The 22,055-nt window shown below is 37.6% G+C and overlaps 1 protein-coding gene across 1 annotated transcript in view; it reads left to right on the top strand.

The window, feature by feature from the left end:
* adamts7 (a disintegrin-like and metallopeptidase (reprolysin type) with thrombospondin type 1 motif, 7) overlaps positions 1–21,603 on the top strand; it is a 62,886-nt gene extending 41,283 nt beyond the window's left edge. The window contains exons 18-24 of the mRNA XM_029428570.1: positions 806–1,019; positions 2,171–4,003; positions 4,447–4,593; positions 6,119–6,292; positions 6,825–6,971; positions 8,374–8,536; positions 18,643–21,603. Of these exons, the coding sequence (XP_029284430.1) occupies positions 806–1,019; positions 2,171–4,003; positions 4,447–4,593; positions 6,119–6,292; positions 6,825–6,971; positions 8,374–8,536; positions 18,643–18,788 (2,824 nt within the window). The 3' untranslated portion in view covers positions 18,789–21,603. The remainder of the gene's footprint in view (positions 1–805; positions 1,020–2,170; positions 4,004–4,446; positions 4,594–6,118; positions 6,293–6,824; positions 6,972–8,373; positions 8,537–18,642) is intronic.
* Positions 21,604–22,055: the final 452 nt, after the last annotated feature.

Here is a 22,055-nt window from a genome sequence, read left to right as displayed (position 1 = left end):
TCTAAATGAAGTGCTGTTTTTCTGTGACATTAACACTTATTTTTTTAGCAATAGCTATCTGAGATATATTGATAATTTGGATTTTGATTGGCAGTAATGATCTGCCATTACCACGATAAATTCAAGTATGCCTCAGGAACTCTCAGGAAAGAGATCAGATTACATTACATTACAGTTCAGATATATTCCTGCTCTTAGAAATCAGTCATTTTACAGGTAATAATTTATGTGTAATTGTTTGTGTTTGCCTAACTTTCTATGTAGTGGCTAATGAGTAGTCAGTTTATTTTTGCATTTGACCAAGAACTCTACGGCTGCATTAGCTCATCGCTTCAACTACACTTTCAAACCAGCCAGCAGTGTTTTCCTTTAAAAATAATAATGACATTAAAAATGTGCAGTGTTGCGGAGCTTTAAAAAACAACAACACACACAACCTCCATGGATGAGCAAACATTTAGCAAAAGGTTTAAATCTTTTTTCTGTGTCCATTACCCTCTTACAAAGCAGGCATAGTAAGAAATGTTGGGTTTTAGTAGCTGAAAATAGTAGTCGGGGACTGAAGGTTTTGACAGGCAGAAATCTGTCCACTAAATTTAAGCAAAACTTGAGACATTGCTATTGACCAGCATCTCATCAGCATTGTCTTCTTGGGGTCGATACAATTGAACTCACTGACTTTATAACGCCACCATCTGAATCTGTGAGTCATCAACATTTGCACAGCTGTGAAATATTGTAACTTTCTTTCACAAGTGTACCCTTACATTGGAAATACTTGCATCTTGTGTGTCTCTGTGTGTAGATGGTGGGTCGGGGAGTGGAAGAAATGCTCGACGAGCTGCGGAAGCTCTGGCCTGACTAAAAGGACAGTGTTCTGCATCCAGGCAGTAAGTGCTGAGGAGCAGAAAGCGCTGCAGCCGAGTGCATGTAAACACATGCCCAAACCTGAGTCACGATCCTCCTGCAACACTCACATCCCCTGTCCAGCAGACTGGGTCACCGGCAGCTGGTTGAAGGTGAGCCTGGGTTGGAATATGAAGTTCTGGTTTGTCGGCAACTGTGCTGTTTGAAAGGGAAATTAAAATGTCGCCAGAAGTTCTTATATCTACTTTCACATTTTGTGAAAGATGATGTTATATTATGTAGTTGTCATGGAGAAAGTCATTCATGCTCTTATCTTCTAGTTTTTGTGTAATGCATTTCTTCATTTTGGCAGCGTGTATCAAAAGACATTTTCGCACCTCAAGCTTTTATTAAAAAAAAAAGCTAAGATTTGACTGGCATACATAGATTTTGCTGATTGCTTATTCCTGCCAGCTTATTGCTTCAGATCTTTAAATCTTTACACAGAGGTCACGTCCCTCGTATATTTTGTCATCTTTCTTTCACACATAGACACAACATTTAGAAATGTTTTAAGATTCAAGATTTCTTTAAGGTTTTTCCTCAAACTGAAGCGTGATTTGCATTTTGTGTTTGGTGTTAGTAAGCAAATGTGGACATGACAAGCTAAGATGTTGAACTTGGTCAACATTATACCTGCTTAACGTCAGCATGCTGCTAGTGCTAGTATTAGTTTAGTTTCTTAAAGGGCCAGTGTGTAGTATTTAGGGTGATCTATTTGAATATAATATTCATAACTACGTTTTCATTAGTGTATAATCACCAGAACCTAAGAATTGTTGTGTTTTCGTTAGCTCAGATTGAGCTCTTCGTCTCTTCTACACAGCGGGTCCTTTTCACAGAGTCTGCAATGTTCCACCACCAAGTTTTTACTGTACCATTTTTACACAGTAGTAAATATTTATGTTTCCTAAAGGCTACATTGATTCTCCTATAGCTTGGAAAGGGAGGGGTGAGGGAAGTGGGAGCAATCTGCAATCCTACACACTGGACCTTTTTTAAGTCTTGTTTCAGTCCTGGTTATATGACGGTTGTGACCCTGAGGAGACCCACTGTCCAGGCTAACTAAAGATGATCAGGCCTTTTTCTTTACAACTGTTAGGATTTAGATTGACATGCACAAGGAGCTGAAGCTACAATAATTACATTGAGCAAATTGTTCTTGCATCTACTAGATGTACTTTATAATATACTTATCCTCAATTTTAAAGAAGATTTTAAGGTTAGCCTAATCATCATCTGATGTGTCTTTTCTTCCGTGCAGTGTTCACTGACCTGTGGAAGTGGAGTACGTCGCCGTGATGTAACCTGCTCGAGAAACACAGGCCTTGACTGTGACCCTCAGAAGAAGCCCCTTGCTGTCAGCACCTGCTACATCCAAGACTGTGCACAAGTGGTGGATAATTTCGGAGGTATCGAGTGGTCCGGAAGTGGCTGGTCGAGCAAAGAAGTGCTCAATGAAATTAACTCCATACCTGAGGTCAAACCTCCTCCCAAATACAGCACCACCAGAGCCCAGCCAAGAAGTAATAATAATAATAACCCTAACAACATTGTTGAGGGAGACTTTAACTACCACAATAATATTGAAAATACAGAAAACGGTGTTCAAGTGGATGATTTTTACTATGACTATAATTTTATTAATTTCCATGAAGACTTGTCGGATGACTCTGAGAGTGATGGAAAAGATTCCGGTGACAGTGCTCCACAGGGGGCCAAGCCAACCGGCACTATAAAAGAAAACACGTACATAGAAACCACAAGAGCTCCTTCAGCCATTTCTACAATTTCAAAGGCCACTGCCTACATTTTGAAAACTGAAGAGCCACAGAACATAAATCAGGACGAAACAAAGGACAACGGAAATATAGCAACAAAGGAGTCCGTGCAAACAAACTTTGAAAATGTGGACGACTTCCTTTCTGAGGATTATCTTCTGCCTGTGTCCACCACTCGCTTACCGCTATTGTCTACAACTCAGCATTTACAAACACCTAGAGAGGATGATGAGGATGTGAGTTGGATGGAAAACATTAGCACGATGCCAAGTCTGGTTTTCACTACAGAGGAGCCTACACAGGAAGTGAAGTGGGAGCAATATGTGGAGGAGGTGGAAAAAAACTATGACATTTTCCCAGAGAAAGAAAATTATACTGAGAATGTCACTGTGACTGAAAAATATGCTGCCCCTATTCTCGGACTTCAAACCACTGTCAAAACCGTTGCGAGAACAGGGGAGAATCAGGGGACGGAAGAACATGAGGATTATGATGACAGCTACGATGAAAAGGGTACGCTAGGTCCAGATGTCTCTGCAGGCCAGGGAGAGGTCGACAGTCCAGAGCCTTTAGGCTCTCCCACGCCAGAAACTATACTCCAGGTTAAGACTGGAGTGCAATTGGACGAAAGTGCATTAGAAATACCTCAAACAACCAGTCAATCAACAATATCTCCAACTGCCTTTACATTGGAGGATTTGGACTTGGATCAGACTAATTTTAATACAGTATATGTCACTAGCAAGGTTAACTTATGGGATACGCACCTTGACCTCAGTACAACCTCCCTTCCTGCCTCTGAGACATCCACTTCTCTCCCCATTCCCTTTCTGCTAATCTCAGGTAACCAAGAGGCCTCTGATGACTCCACGTCATTAACTGGAACAGAAACTGTACCTCCTACAAACCTGGAGGGAGCCACTCCGCCTTCTCCAGCTGATTTCCTGCCAGCAACAGTGAAAGAAATACCGACAAAACCCGCCTTCACCGAGAAAGCTGGAACAGATTCCACATCCCGAGCTCCACCGTTTCATTCAGCTGATTTCGACTACAATGAAATAATGGTCCCCCCAATGGTGAGGAGCAGCAGTAATACTGCTCCCAGCCCTTCATACCAGCTTCCAACAAACATAGCAACCACTCCTCAACATAGCACAGCACCAGGACAGGACATGGAATCACCAACACCTGCTGTGCCCATTTTGCCAACCCCTCCACCTATTCTGTGGCCCCTTCCATTGCCAACATCTGCCCCAACTTCAGCCTCCACACAAGTGACTACCTCTGCCTACTGGGTCACCGGCAACTGGAGCGCTGTGAGTCTGAACTAACATATTCTGGTGTTGTACTTAAACTGTGGGACGAAGCACAGCTGTGTCTCATTATTTTTGTCTCTGTGTACTTTTATCAGGCAGACACAGCTTCTGGTTGGTCCCTGCACATATTCAAATTCTTTGGAGACCCCATTTGACCTAAAGCTAATGCAGCTGATGTCAATTTACATAATTAATTTTAATGGCACTTTTGATAAACCGCTTCTTCTGCTTTGAACCCTTCTGTGCTCTACGTAACATTTTAAGAAAGTCCTTTTATTTTCATATTCATTCAGTGCGTACGGCCTGAATCATTTCAAAGTTTTACATGATTTGCATTATTATCAGTGAGGTTTTTGGTGCATGCTGGAGACCTTTGTGTGCATCCAACCCTGAAATTACAACATGTAAGTAGTGTTGTCATGTGTTACTACATCTGTGGGCAGTGCTCCACCAGCTGTGGTCTGGGTGCCATCTGGAGGACTTTGGCTTGCAGTACTGACTCTGACTGCGATCCGGCCAAGAGGCCAGCCCCAGCCCAGCGATGTTACCTGCGCCCCTGCTCCACATGGAAAGTTGAGGAATGGAGTGAGGTGAGACTACTTGTTATATTACATTACTGTTATATTGTTTTACTGGAGGTTTGTACATATTTTGGATTTTGTCCAGTACCACTCGGCATATGTACAGCCTCACAGAGGCGCTAACATGGCTGTAGTATTATATAGTAGTGTATATATATATATATATATATATATATATATATATATATATATATATATATATACATGTATATGTATATATATGTATATATATATATATATATATATATATATATATATATATATATATATATATATATATATATATATATATATATGTACATGTATATATATGTGTATATCTCTCTAATCTCTTATCTGTGTGTGTGTTATTATATCTAAGTGTGTGTCTATATTATATATATTAATAATATATATATATATATAAGATTATACACCCTTCATATATAGACACACATTATCTCTATTATAGTATATATATGTGTGTGTTATATATATATATATATATATATATATATATATATGTGTGTATATATATATATATATATATATGTGTGTATATATATATATATATGTGTATATATGTATATATATATATATGTGTGTATATATATATATATATATATATATATATATATATATATATATATATATACACATATATATATATATACACATATATATATATATACACATATATATATATATATATATATATATATATATACACATATATATATACACATATATATATATACACACACAGGCATGTGTATATATATGTATATATATATATATATATATATATATATATGTATATATATATATATATATATATATATTTGTGATATATATATATATACACACACATGCATCGTGATATTACTATATATATATATATATATATGTTATATATATATATAATATATATATATATATATATATATATGTGTTAATGTATATATATATATATATATATATGTATATATGTATATATATGTATGATATATATTATATATGATATATATGTATGTATATATATATATATAAATTATATATATATATATATATAATATATATATATATATAATAATGATGTATATTGTATATGTATGTATATGTATATATATATTATATATGTATATGTATATATATGTAGTATAGTATATATAGTATGTATAATGTATATATATGTCTGTATATTTATATAATATATAATATTATATATATACATAATATTATATACATATATAAATATATATATATATATATGTGTGTTGTAATATATATATATATATATTATGTTCATACAAAGAGAAGAGCTTTTCGTGTCAAAGTTGTCCTGAAAGGATTTTCTAGTGATAAATATTTACAGATAATAGTCATTCAGGTCAGAAGTTATCTTATGTAGTAAGACTTGAAGACATCCATCACTTCAGCTGAGTTCACTGGAGCTTTTAAAATTAGTTGCATTAGACTCACGACCCCTAGATACTTACAAGCTCCAGCTGTTCATGCAGTTTAAATAACAATCATCAACCATGTCTTCTCCCAGTGCTCCAAGAATTGTGAAGGTGGTGTTAAATCACGGGAGGTCCAGTGTTTTGACTTGCGGGATCAAAGGCCCCTACGGCCTTTCCACTGCCGGGCTATGTCCTCCAGACCACAAACCCAGATGACCTGTAACCTTCAGCTATGTCTCGACTGGTACACCTCGTCCTGGGGTCAGGTGAGTAATATTAAGAACATAATAAGAGACGTGCAGTAGTATATATGCTGGTTTCCTGCTGGACAGGAGGAATTCCTCTCAATTTTTAATAAAATTGTGGCAAGAATGATAACAGACACCGCATCAAAAGCACAAACAAGACAAATGTTCTTAAAGGATTATTCCCAAAGTTTTTTTTTTTTTATGACTGCACACATTTGTTCTACTAAGACTTGTTTAAAGGTTGTTTGAAATGGGTAATCCGTCACTGTAAGAATGTACTCTTTTTGAATGATGTAATTGTTGCGTATCAATGGTGTGTGGGGTCTTCTGGGTTGATGCCTTCAGGGTTGGTAGGTGGAAGGTTCTGAGGTATATCCTTCAAAAGTTTTAAAATTCATCTAGAAATAAGGCCGTAATAGTTATTAAAATGTAGTAAATCAATCTAAGACATGAGAAGTAAGATTTTATAAATATTTGTGTTGTGACGTTGCATTGTAAAATCTCAAAATAGTATTAAAAGAATTGCACGTAAAATTGCCGTGTGTTTCAGTGCTCTGAGGTGTGTGGGGGAGGTGAGCAGCAACGCATGGTCACTTGTCCAGAAGAGGATCAATGCGATGGGAACCTTCAGCCCGACACCATCCAATCATGTAATAACCAGCCTTGTGCTCAGTGGCTTACTGGATCATGGGGACAGGTACACACACACACACACACACACACACACACACACACACACACACACACACACACACACACACACACACACACACACAGGCACATAATTCAGCATGATGGAGGAATAATAGACCAATTTCATAAAGATTGTAAAATGTAAAAATCTATAAATGATGCATAATGTGCATCCCAATATTCCTTTTCTAAACCTCTTATCCTGTTCATGGTCACAGGATAATTCCTACAGTGTTTTATTGTACACAATGTAATTTAAAGAGGGGAGATCAACAAGATAATACTGATTTCTTTTTCTGTAACACAGCACAATTTTGCATAAACCCTGCTACTGGCTCAGAGATTTTATATTTAATGATGAAATGAAGGAGTAGCTGTGGTTATGGAGTTGTCGTAATGGATTTGAGGATAGGCGGTGACCTCTGAGCTCTCACTGAACGTGGGTGGGGAAGACAAAAAGGAGAAAGAGAAAATAAATACCAAGACTGGACAAAGGATTCGAGAGGGAACATATAATAAAGGGAAATGTATTTGATGGGTATTTAATAGCCACGGAAAGAATGTGGTTTAAACGGACAATAAAAAGACCATGAAGAAAACTGTGACAGATACCCAGATAATAATGAGTGGATAGACTCTGGGGAAATAGGCATGTGTGTCACATCCTGTAGTATTCTTACATGTGCCACATCTAGTTATAGTCATTTTCAAAATGCACGGATGAAAGTATATTACTTCACTGTTGTTACTTCTGTCTCCCAAAGCATTGTTACTTGTGGTTTTTACACAGTCCAACAGCTGCAGGCAGTTGTCTCATAACCTTACCCACGCTGGGAATAATGACCATTATCCAAATGTCAGTTGCTCCCTGTGTTGCTTATGACTCCAGTCCACAAAAGGTTTTAATGGAATCTTTTTATTCCCTGAACCATATCAGCAGTGACAACAAAACTCTAACAGTCTTTAAACTACACACAGTCAATTGAAAAACCATGTCCGCAGCATTATTTATATTATGATTATCATTGAAAACATGTAAACATAAGCACGTTGTGATGCTAACAAAAACAGTTGCTATCAAACTGTCTTCTTACTGCTTGCAATCTGACACCAAGAATTGCATTACATTACAGTTCATTTAGCTGACGATACAATAAGTGCAAACAATCATGAGGATACAATCAGTCTCTAAAGTCTTTTTTTAATTTCCATGAAGGAATGCGTCTCCTCAGATCCTCCCTGTTATGTTTGGGGACTAAAGTGCAAAATTAAAAATAAAGCGTACGGTCAACAGAACTACAAAATTAATGTTTTGACAATCTAAAACTATGAATACTGTATGGGAAATCATGACGATACCATCCATTAAAAAAATGTCTGAACATTTCTCTAAACTTTCTCTGCAGTGTTCGGCTTCTTGCGGTGGCGGAGTGCAGCGTAGGCTCATCAAATGTGTGAACACAAAGGCGGAGACGGACGAAGAAGTGGATCAAGCTCCTTGTGACCATGAGCTGCATATGGAGAGCACCCAGAAGTGCAATTTACAGGAGTGTGAGAGCGGCCCCTCTGGTGAGTAAATCTACATGACATGTTAAAGAGATGGTTCGGATGTTGCTTTTCAAGTGGGGTTGTATGAGATACTTTTCAAAGTCGGTGTATTACGTACAGTAGATGACAGCCGGCACGCCCTCAGATTGGAGGAACAGACGGAAGCTAAGCAATTTACTGCTGAGGACAGGGGCAGCAGCAACATGTATTTTAGCCACAAAAAAAACCAATATCAATGTACACTATATTTAGATTATTTTCACCAACATTTCACCGTGCCTTGAGACAGCTATACAGTCTGTGTTTCCGACGGGGAGCTGAACCAAAGCCACCAGAAAAAAGTCTGTCATTTTACCTTGCAGAACTTTGCTGCTGCTGGTATACCGTTGCCTCAATTGGTTAGTTTGAGTTTTTGTGTGAATTTAGTGTTTTAAAGTGTTAGTTTTGATTAACCAAAATCCTACATAACCAACCGATCGAGGCAGCTGTAGATAAGCAACTTCCATGTTCTGCAAGGTAAAATTACAGTCGGGAGGCTTTGAAGAGAGCATATAACGGTTTCAGTTCCCCTGACGGAGGGGGCTGTCTCTCAGCAACGTAATGCAGGTAAAAATATAAACTAAATATAAAAGACACTTTAACTGATATTGATTTTTTTAAGTGGCTAAAGTATGTTTTGCTGCTGCCCTCGTCCACATCCGTACATCGGTTAGCTTCCATGCTGTAACTCCCGTCTGTCTGTCCAAACTGGGTGCGTGCCGATCTACTGTAGTAATACACAGATAAGGTACGTCATACAACACCACTTCAGAACATCCAAACTATCCCTTTAACATTGAGCTCACAGCACTGCTGTGCCTACGTTCAGCTTCCCAGAGCTGCTATCACGGCTGTAGACTCTCTGTCTCATTTATATTATAACCTTTATTTAACCAGGATATGGCCTCATTGAGATTAAAAATCTCTTTTTCAAGAGTGTCACTAAAATGATGATGATGATGATGATGACGCCATGTTGTGTCAAACTTCCTGCATGTGGATGTGTTTAAATGGGGAACACCTCTGGGAGGTTTGTCAAGAGTGTTTGATTTTACATGTGAGGAAAGGATCTTCCCAAAACGTCTGTGCTTTGAATTGAATCGACTTAATTGTACCTTGTAGAGTTTAGATCTTTCACTGCATTGTTTATTATTACCGAACCACAGGAAATTGTCTGAGATCAGTATTTGGATTTTCTTCCTTCCTATTGTCAGATCTATGAAATCCACTGACTAACACAGTGAATACATATACAAGAACAAGAGGGTTGACCCACATGTCAAGTGATTGCTGCAGGACTTTGATTGTAGGGCTTCTGAAAATGCAATTTACACAAGTAAAAGCTGATGTAACAAGCTAGATGGCATTTTTATCTGATTCTGGCTGTGGTCCAGGATGTTCAGATCACTGCTGATTGGACTGCTTATACACGTAAATGGGGATAAACTAAAGCAATTACCAAGACCTTAAGCATGAATTATGTCTGTGATTCTAGAACGCACAGAATGTGAAATACACAAAGCTACATCCACATTACAGCCTCAGTTTCTGACTGATGTCATTATTAAACCTATATAGTCACAAAGGAGAAGTAATAAGAAAAAAGAGAAACATGTCTAGAATTGAAATTTTTAGAAAATGTATCAAGACGATGTTTCTAATGTTTTGTGTATATAAGATATTTAGTTCAGGGGTATTCGAGATTAAACTATCTGATGGCACCAGCTTGTTGTGACCATAGATCAACAGCAGCATTGATATCACTGGGAATCCACCAGCTCCTCCTCTAATGATGTCACATCACAATGCCAGTGGAAAGGCTGACTACAGAAGCCTCAAAGATCTTCTTTGTTAAACAGGCAGTGTAAGAAAAAAAAAGTATTTGTAAAAGACATTTCTATTCAAAGTAACTATTCACAACAGGAAAAGTATAGGCAGCAAGTCTTCTTTTGCTCGAATAATTCATCGCTTGACATTTTTTGCTTTTGCTTTTCTGTTCCACTGTACCCCAAAGCTTTTTTGCCTACAGTAGATTAAAGTTTATTTATGGCTTTAATGTGCATGTGTCTTTGAGGACGATGACTACAAAAGGCTCCCATCTTTGCACAAGAGTTGTATCTTTTGCTCCAGTAGATTATTGAAGGCACATGTCTGCAGAGAAGAAGCGGTTTATAGCAGATGTTTATTCTTCCGTTTTTCAGCATACATGTTCCTCACAGTTTACAGTTCAACATGAAACTCTTTCTGCAGATTGGAACAGTTTCTGTGCTTTGCTCCAACAAGGCAATCAGACGGTTACATTCAGTGTAATGCTAAACAGGTGTCCCATATTATTATTATATTTTTTTCCGTGTTGTCCAGGAAGTCCTGGGGAATTAATGTTTTCACATGTGCAATTTTGTATTCCACAAATGTCACATTCTATTAAATATAGTATCATTATTTATATATATATTTTCAATTTAAGCAACTTTACTGCATGACATATTTGGTCAGCTATTCGCAATTTTACAAGAATGGCTTCTCAATGTTTTACAGGAATAATTGCTTATAAAACTATGCTCGGTACTCATTTGACATTTGTACACATGTTTAGACTTAATTACAGTTTGTGTTGGTATTAAATTGCGATAATTAATTGCCAATTTTAATCAGATGAAGTTAATGTTAAATCTGTTCTGTATTTTCTCTGTTTCCGAATTCTTTTCCACCTGAGTGTACTGTCTGTGGGGGCTTTTAACGATATGAGTTGCATTACAGTAAGGGTACAACAGGTAAACTCCACTCGTGACAGCTACACTCATTAAATAAATAATATTATCAGTATCCTTTCAGTCAATTATCGGCTACTTAACATTTAATGCATTCCAAGTTATTAACAATATATGATACGATTTGATTTGTTGCGTTTTGGTGAGAAAAGAGACCACTTTATTGTGAAATCTGATAAAAGCAACTTCATTATTGAACTTGTTGAAGTAAACGGGACATGGTGAACACCCACTGGTAGTACTAGTGTTACTTAAATCATTTATAACTGCTGTTACACTAATTATTCTCAGAGGAATAGTATTGACACTACATACACTAATATACACAGTGTATGTTGTGTAAAGTCCAACTTTGCATTCTGCTCATTTAATATTTTTTTATAATATTATGTGAGTTAATTGTGAATAATATCTTACAGAAATAATCCATACAATTAATAGACAGTGGCATTCATAAATTGGCAAATATAGAAAATGTCAAATATTAGCTAGTAGCTACTGCAGATGTATTCAAATTACATTTGTTCTATCATTTGACCCACCTTCTTCAGAATACATTACTACTTTAAGTGAAGAATTATACCCCAGTTAGAAGTGACTTTGCATTTGCGAGAATATGTACTCACCTAATGTGAGCTTTCTCTTTCTCCATCCTTCTCCAACAAAGACATTTGTAAGGCATTGTCACTTTTGTCACCTTGTGGAACTTGTGACGGTGGAGCGTAGTTTCTCAAATACTTTTCCTTGATCTGCTGTGGCTTGGATTGTACCTGACGTTGGACAAAAGCATCTGCCAAATGAATAGATGTGTTTGGCACACATTCAAATGATTTTCATCTGATATACAGCATCATTCTTTTCAAATAAAGAAAGTATCAATCCACATCAGAGCTTATTGGCATATATTGATTCAGAGCCATTCTGATGCTGCATTGAAGCAAGGGCGATCACGACTGTAATTGGATGCAGAAACATCTCTTAAGGGTTAATGGAGACGAGACATGATAGAAATATAAAGTAATAGAGAAGAAGGTCATTTTATCCATTGCATATGGACGTTACTTACAGTATGTATGACCTAACTTTCTCAACTACACTTTTTTGTAATTTCTTAATAGCCAATCATAATTGTCAGTAATCAAACTCTGTATTAGTACTACATTAATTTAAAGGTATTTCTATGTGGACAATGATCAGGTTTATCGGATCTGACTTGGGCAACGTTTTCATCTGATATTAATAAAGGTCTGGCCATGTGTTAACATACTGTGTAACACTGTGTTATATTGGCCGACACAACATACCAGCCGAATCGATGTCCAAGAATAAAATTGCTCTTTGTTGTATCTTCATGCTTTTGTCCAAGTCTGTAAGGCGAAGGCTGCTCCAGGTAGCGTCCCATCAAACATGGATTGGAAGCTGCACACAGAAGCTGTGACTTTAATCAGTTTAGTGTGACACCGGTGAAGTGACATATCGTGTGCAGCTGCGTGAGCCCCAGACAGATTTCCAGTTTTGTATGCCTGACAATACATCTGAGGGTTGGTTTTTCTTAGCAGTAGGAGGATAATATGTGACTCCATCCTTCACAGAGACTGTACACGTGCTCCCTGATCCATAGCTCTGACCTCCAAAGAAATGTAAATGTGTGCAGATTAGTTCATTTCGGTGGTTTAGCCAGTTCGTTTGATTTCTGAAGTAGCTTGAATAAACCAGAAGATTTAGCAAATCCATGACATTTTCAGGAAAGATATACAGAACTCTTATAGAGTCTCTTAGATTTCTGACATTGACTAGTGCGTCCCGCTAAAAAAAAATATATGTGACTTTAAAACCTCAAAAAAATCCTCAAATAAAATAAACCTTGGGAAGTGTCACACATAAAAGGACCCCCCCGTTCCAGGGCTTGAATGCACCAGGGCCAAAATGAGTTAAGAATATTAATTTGAACCTGAAGATTTATGATCTTATGTATTTTTGAAAGTACAGCAACTCTGTGGTTTTCGATGAGTATCCAAAAACACGGAAAAATTAGGTGGCGAGTTTGGATGCAAGTTACATTGCTGTTGTGTTTTTGTGTTACACATTATTGTTTGGAGTCAGTGTTGGATGGTAATAGATCTGTGCTGAATACCAAATATTGATTAAGGTAAATAAGATGCCCCTGGGTGCTAGTTAGTTCCCACTTTAAATTTGTCTGGGAGACTTGACCCAAACCCCACTGAGATCTGTCTTGAACTCATGTTGGACGAGACAAATGACTTGACTACAGTTCTGTCTTGTCTTCTTAGTTTAACCTCAATGTGTTGCATTATACATACATGTAAGATAAAAATATGTCTTTGCAGCAACATGATGCATAATTTAAACACTGTAGCTCTAATGGAAATGTCTTTTCTGTTTTGAAAAGTGGCTAATTGCTAAATGGGCGCAAACACCTGGCCTTAATTTAGGCATATTGAAAGAAAAACATGTTAATGCAATCGCTGCTAATAATGTAAATCCAGGCAGGGTATTTATGTATTTATGATTGAATTTAGGTGCTAAAAAAGTTTTCAAATTTTTGATCGAGTATTTAATCATCTTGGGAGGTTAATGTTCTGTTATTTATTGTGTCATGCACATACTGTACATTGAATACGTAGAAGTGCTCATCCCACATGTACTTAGACAAGGCAACTAAAAATACTGCTGGACTAGTGAAACATTTATCAGCCATTACCATTATTACATTTCAAACAAAGAACTTGATCTGTAATTGTTATTATACATTTATATAATGCCCGAGTCTTCTTCACATCACAGGAAATAACAATGGTGGGGAGGTATTGAATGTTTATTTCACTGAGAAAAGCAGAACATTTATTTATATATATATATATTATTTTAATTTATTTTGTATTCATATTGACTCTATATTGTTGGTATCAGAATACTGAAATAATAAATCTTGAATAACATGCCTAACATGTCTAAAAGTCAGTAAAATTAGTTTCTGGAGGGCTTACTCTATTTTTCATCTGCAGATCACCAGCCCACATGCTCCTCCGAAGGGCCAGATATGTTTCCCTGTAATGGTACTCCATTGACCCGTAGAGGATTTTGGAGGTGAGAGGAAGAAGCTAAGCTCTTATCCAGCAGTTGTCCAGTGAACTGAACCAAACACTTCACAGATAGTGATAGAGCAGAAACATTTCCACCTCCCTCACTGGACTTAAAGATCCAATCTGAATCTCCCCCTCAGCTTTATAGAGCTTTATAGTGACTTCAAGCTCATTGTTTATCTGTCCGGCAACGTTACTGTTTTAGTTCATTCTCAGCGCTCTCATAGAGACGTTTTCAGCCGCAGCAGCAATACTGTTATAATAATAATAAATTGTATTTGTAAAGCGCCTTTCCAAGCTAAAAGCAATCTCAAGGCGCTACAATGCAGGACGACGACAACAACAACAAGAACAACAAGAACAACAAGAAGTAGAAGTATCATAAAACACCTGTTTTATCTTTTGTACCTAAAATTGAAGATGAACACAGATGTCATGCTTGATAGTTTGTATATGCACTGCTCATATAGAGATATTTTGTGCTCATGCAGTGTTCAATTTGGTTAAGTCCATTCCATACAGCACTGTGGGTCATTCAACAGCCCTTCACTCTGTTCCTTATTTAGCTCATGTGTTCACTGTCTCAATCTTTTATAGTGCTGTAATAGACCCTCTGTGATCCTTGGACCAGAAGATGTTTTTTTGTAGGAAACAAATGCAAAGCAACTTCCACTGACACTAATGCATAGGGTGAAAAAGCTGAAGAGGGGCTCACCATGAACAGGTTTTCCTTATCAGCCAAACCAAGGTTCTGTTTTCCAAAATATTGAAAGAAAAGCGGATTGCTACGGAAATCCCACTGCCCGCTTTTGTTAACTGTTCTGTATGAGGCCTGTTGGTGAGTTGGCCAATGATAGCGAATGGGAATGTATAGGAACAGGATATATGTGTATCTGTTTATTGGCTAGCAGCTGTGGCCTTTATACCCCACTGATGTCATAGAGTTTCTCTGATCTGAGTGACATTAGAAATTCTGCACTCTAGAGTTTTGAGAATGGCTTTACACAAGAGCAGTGGGTTAAGTGCGTATAGGCCGTGTTGAAGGGTGGAGCCATGGTGGTGCACAGACGCATGCACGCTGTTGCTAAGCACCGCTATTCAGAGTGCTTCCTTATTACACCCCAACATATGTAGCTGTTGTTCTGGTGCTCTAGTTCACACCTCTGTAAGGGCATCGTCATAGCTTGTGTGCGCAATTTGAAACATTGCTGTCAAGCTGACTGCTTTGGCTTCTTATTTGTACAGGGTGTGAGAATAGACCTGTCTACTGTACCTTTCCACAGTACTGACAAGACTGTTGATGATTTTGTAGACCAAGAAAAATATGTATGTCACTACTACTGTCACCTTTCTTTACAGTCTTTGTTTAATCAGTGTTTCTGCTGTATTGTAAAAAATAATTGCAAAAGTGAGAGACGATGTGTAACCGATGTTACTGGCTGCTAAGAATTGCCAGGACTTCTTAATGAATTAGTTACTTTGATTTTTTCACATCTTAGAATGTATATTTCTTTCTTTCAGATGTGTGAACTTTACACAAAGGAGTCGTGTCAGAACTCTACTTTTCTTTTGAGTATCCCTTCAAACGCAGACATCTGCTGTCTGCAGTCACCCACAGCTTTCAGATTCCTGATTTACATCCAAAAGCATTTAAATCTTCTAATCTGATCACCATAATGTCACACTTCATATGCAGACTGTGAAGACCCTGGTGAGTAAAGATTCAACTTGATTTGAACTTGCAACAATTAAAAGATATTTCTCCTAAAATGAATAGCTGTCACTGGCATTGAGGCTTCCAAAAGAACATAACATTGTGATCTGTAGGAGATTTAGAACTGAGGTATAATACTTAAGTTGTCTGTTAAAGCCATCAGCCGTTGCCTCTGCCGCTGAACTCACCTGAACTGAGATTCAAGCAGGAAAGTGTGGGCTGTTTCTTCTTTTTTTTACTTTGACAGTTACTCCAGGCAGGTTTCTAAACGAACCTTATTCCTGAAGGACCTCTGATCCCTGCCCACTTAGCTTCTCTTAAATGAGGAGACAAGGAGTTAAATACAAGAACAATATGAGGCTCTGAAACAGTGATTGTCTGATGAAGTGTGACGATTCAATAACAGCCCACGTTCAAATCTGCTGTCTCGACTGTTATTTTAATTTCATGCTGCTGCTGTAACTGCTATGATTTAAAAAAAACATGCAATAGATAGTCGGAGTTAATGCTCTGGTTGACGAATACAAACCTGTGTACAAAAACATACAAATGCCTTTTTTTATCATATTAGGTTGCCCAGATGTATTGTACATTTGTGGGAAAGTCCAGACACTACTTTTTCAAAATAGGCTCTATTAGATCAGACGCTGTAAGCTCTTCCTTGGTAATTAGTTCACAAGACAAGCGTGTGGAATTGAAAAATAGGGAGGTCCACTTCCCTGTTGTTGTTGTTGTTGTTGTTGTTGTTGTTGTTGATCAGCTGCCTCTGAACACACACGCTCCTGAAAGTCTGACAACTGAAGAATAGAACACGACAGGACCTTTATACTTTATACATGCCAAGCCTGCTCTGCAGGGACACAGCCACAACGGTTAGATTTGTGTGCTAATTGCAGGATAATTTCAAATTTGTTCAAGTCTATCTGAAAACTACACTTACATGACTACATGTACAGCAACCGTTTTCAGTCCATACTGGCCACCGAGACTTCCCTTTGAAATGCAATTCCAATGTAAGCGATGGGGGACAAAATCCACAGTGCAAACATGTTGAATTAAGCTGATATTAGCAGACTGGGTTAGACGATGTGAATCTTCCAGGGCCAACAAAAAGAGGGGATTTCATACTGAGCTGCAGTGGAGGGACAGTAACGCAAACAAACAGGACATTTTGTGCTCTCTCGATACTGAGTAACGATCCGAAACCATTACTTTCTTTTTGCCACATAGAAAAATCAGTATACCTCACTGCATAGAATTTATGGGTAACATTTTTCACAGGGATGCTGTGGCGCTTAAAACGGAGTAAGGGGCTCACCACGACATGACTGAGCTAATGTAACGGATAGCAGTAACAGTGAATAATGACACTGACAAAGACACTGTATTAAATGTGGATCGGTCACAAACGTTGCAAACTACCCTGTTGGTTTGTCAAACTCAATCTATTGAATACGGTGGTCCCTAAAACTCAACGCAAATAAAGAAAACCCATGCCAATAGCCACAGCACAAGCAAATGACGAAACATCTTCACAAAAACATCAATTTGATGCAACATGAGCAGCATTTAGAAAAATTGCAGCAAGGAGCTCACACCACAATGGCAACTGTTTCCAGGGGACGCTAAAAACGCTGTAAACTCTTTCTTGGTAATTGGTTCACAAGACAAGTGTGTGGAATTGAAAATTGATCCGCTGCCTCTGAGCAGACACGCTCCTGAAAGAACTGAAGAATAGAACACAACAGGACCTTCATACTTTATAAATGCCAAGCCTGCTGAGCAGACACACAGCAGCTGTGTGTCACATTGGCAACTGTTTCCAGGGGACCCAAAACAATCGGCGAATGTTGGAAAATGTCCATACATTTTTTCTGGGCTTATTTTAACATTGTGATGGCATGATTCAGATATGATTGCAGATATCTGCTGTTAACCTAGCATTAGTCTTTTGCTTATTACTATAAAATCTGACTCCAGCGATCATATATAGCAGATAGCTGACTTCAATAACTTCATAACTCACAAGCCATGGCAACAACAAGTGTGCCCAAGCCCTGTGCATCATTTAAAAAAAATCCAATCCAACAATAATCTTTTGTTTGTTTCGCCTCTGAGCAGAGTCTTGTTTCAATGTGTCAGGTTGTCTATTTGTTGTGTTGTCAGTCATTTTAAAATAACGCTCAAAAAAGCAGAATAAAAGTCACACTTGTTCTTTCAGGCGTGCTTTTTCATTTTTGACATCTACAAGCTCTGATCAGAAAGAAATCCTCAGCGGGTATCTAAACGTGATCGGTGTTGAATGAAGGACAAAAGAGCATGAGCTGAATGTGCAGGATTACATCTGTCACAACATAAAGGGCATGTTGTTGAGAGGCTCACAGCCCCCACACAGTGCCTGTGACTTCTTTTGTATCCAACCTCTGTGTGTAACCTCTCTCTCTCTCTCTCTCTCTCTCTCTCTCTCTCTCTCTCTCTCTCTCTCTCTCTCTCTCTCAGGAGCAGTTTGCCTTCGTGATCGGCTAACGTTTCGTTTCTGTCACACTCTTCGCTGGCTCGGCCGTTGCCACTTGCCCAACGTACGAGCACAGTGCTGCAAAACCTGCAGCCAGCGTTCTCGCTCCAGCAGCACGTCTCGCCACTGAGCCTCAACAAAGTAACCACTCATCAACAGGAACACTCATGAAATATAAATCATCATTTAAAGTCAACAATCTGAGCCCTTTCCTGATTTCTGTTTTCTAATTATTCAGACTAATTATGAATTGGTCCCACAACTCTGTATGTTTGTGCTGGGGATATTATTAAACAGAGCATTGCCTCTCTCCTAGCCAAACAATTAGAATGTAAATATGTGTTTGCACTTTTAATATTTTACAGTATGACCAGAGTGACATTTTATAATCAAGACTTCTTTGTAACAGATGTGACGCTACATATCAATGTAGCCAGCTTAATAATGCATTATTACATATGTGGATAAACCACTTATTAACCTTTACGGTTGGTACAACGCTTTCAATCTATTGACAGCAGCAGAAACTAAACAGATTAAAACAGACCGGTATACCATTTCCAATGTGTTTTTTTAAACGTATAATGTGGTACAACTGTTATGACATAAATGCTTCATGTGAGTTTATAAATAATTGACTTTTATTTGCTAAGCCCCACCCCCCTCAGGTTGGTACACCTGACAAGCTTTCAGACTAATGGCTAATGATTTGCTAACTCTTGGCCTTGGAAGTAACCTAGATAGCTATAGTTAGCCAGACGTGCTAAAGTTAGCAGCTTACATTAGCTCATTCATTGTTACACTTTTTTGTTTTTGTAAAGGATAAAGCGACACCACCATACAAACCATTCGCTCAAACACTGAGTGAGTGATTCAAGTATTTCTTTTGGCAACAGTATCTTTATCCAACTAAATTCTCAGCTCACTGGCTTATCGACTACGTTCGACTACATGCTTTGCCCATCACTATTGTTAGGCATGCAGTGCCTAGTTATGGTTGCTAAGCTATGATTGGACAATCGCTGTTCGGGGGAGGGATTTAGGAAATGGTCAGCTGGACTGTTTAATGTCTGGCTTGTAAAAAGCTTTTTGCAGTAGTTGTATCAGTAAAAACATTTAGAAGGTCACACTTTGGCTTCACCACACTCCTTTTTTAAAGTCGCAGAGTAAAAAGTAAATGAGAAAAGTGGAGCTTCAGAATATACTTGGCGCTAGAGGTCGCACAGGCTCCAAACGTTTCAAGTCAGGTATTGGCAGGCCCAGTGCCTTATCTATTTGAATATTGGATCATTTGATGGTATTGTTTTTTATTAACCTAGATTGAAATATGAGTCAAATTTAGCATTTCATAAATTATTCAAAATTCACTAAGTCAAATTCATATGACAATAGGTCTAGTACGGTGTATTAAAGAATTTGCTTTATATCAAGTATTTTATACTTTTTTACAACTGTGGTTTTTAGTTTAGGAACTGAACACAATTGGTGTTAGCACTGACAGGTACAGCATATAGGCTGCAAAATTGAAAAGCAGTTAAGACTTAATGTTGTCCATCCCCGGCAGCTGCAGTGCCTTCTTATCCTCTTGTATTTCTCTATGCTGTTTAATGTCTAAAACAAAAAGACATATCTGTTGCTATATTGAACAGAAAATCCATTCTTTAAAGAGAAAAATAATCAATGTTGTGCTTTTTTTTGCAATAGGCTGAGATAAGATGCCTATAGTCTATAGTCTATAGTCATCCCATGAATAGAGTTGTTGACGCAACGCTGCAGCTTTAAGGAATCATTCATTTGCTGGAAGTTGTGGTTTTGTAAATGTAAAGCGTTTGTATGATGCAAAACCTTTTTGTTGACGTACACTCTTTTCTCAAGCAACTGTATACACAAGCAACACAGGGACCGAGTTACAGTCGGAGTCAATACATCTCACACAGTTGGAATAATGCAGACTTATACTTTACTTTTATTGTGTATTAAAAGTCAACATATATTATGTATACATGGCTATTTTCTGGTGCGTTTTAAAGTAAATGTTATAAGTTTACAGGTATAGGTGCTGCCATGTTCATCCATTTGAAATGTTCAGGATGCGATTGATCCTATGAAAAGCCTCCTTGGTTACTGTTGCTATGCATGTCAAGGTTGTATTTGCAGTCCGGCACATATGGAGGTTACACGGATACAAAATCAACATTTAAATCCAATATTTTCAGACTAAGCCAGTGGTGTTGGTGTTGGCAGCTTACCTTGGAGACATACTGTTTAATAAGCTTTTTGTACAGCAGATATTCTTGACTTGACGCAGTAGGAAAGGCCTAGAAGGACACAGACAGTGCTAATGTTATTAGTTACAGATGTGCTCTTCCTGTTGAATATCTGCTTTAAAAAAAATTATTGTTATATTCATCACACTTTTGTAAGGATTGTGCTCATTAAAAACAAACTCCTAGTTTCCACATGCACAGCAGTTATTATATTATTATTATTATTATTATTAAGACTCGCTTGACACACCTGCCATGCCCAATAAAACTGATTGGACAATCAGGTGAGGGCCGTTACAAAGGGTCAATCGTATTTGTCATGGGCTGATGCATTCACATTCCACATTGAAACACAGCTGATGTTTGACTGCAGGGATTATTATATTATTTTTTCTCAATTAAGTTTGTTGGACTCATTGTTTCTGTACTTTTTTAAAGATTCATTATGTACATTTAATGATTGTTGGTTTCCAAGCACAATATCGAGACTACCAACGTGGCTAATATACTGTAGCTACTAAACACCAAAGCTATCAGTTGACTAACTACAACCTCTTAACAAAATCACACTTCATTTAAATGAACTGTTAATCGGTCCATACAACAATTACATGTTTTGGATAAAATATTATTCATGTGTTAATCAGTAATGTGTTATTACATATGGATATTTATATACTGTGCTTTATACTATGAAATAAAACTTGTGGAAAAAATGCAAATTACAAAGTCACTTATGTAAATGTTCACAAATGACAAATGCCTGACGATTGTGCATGCAGGGTTTGAGATGACGGAAGCAGCTGAAGCCGTCAGAAAACAACTAAAGATATGGATGAGGGTTTAAAATGATGTTAAATAAAAAGGAAAAATACTCAAATAAATCAGTTAATTCAAACCCCACAGCTTTTATCACACAAGTTTAGGAAGAGACGGAGTTTTATACTGATGTGTGGAAAGTTGACAGTGAAGAGAAACTACGTCATGAAACAAAAGGTTTGATATATCGCTTACAAGCATGCAGAGGTACATACACAAAACATCAAACTGGACATTACATTTGACAAAAGATGTACCAATAATTGAATGCATGTAAAATGATCCCATCAAATAATAACATATCATATAGT

The sequence above is a fragment of the Cottoperca gobio genome, chromosome 3 (genome assembly GCF_900634415.1).
Source record: "Cottoperca gobio chromosome 3, fCotGob3.1, whole genome shotgun sequence".
Lineage (NCBI taxonomy): Eukaryota > Metazoa > Chordata > Actinopteri > Perciformes > Bovichtidae > Cottoperca > Cottoperca gobio.
This window is presented reverse-complemented; position numbering and strand designations above follow the sequence as displayed.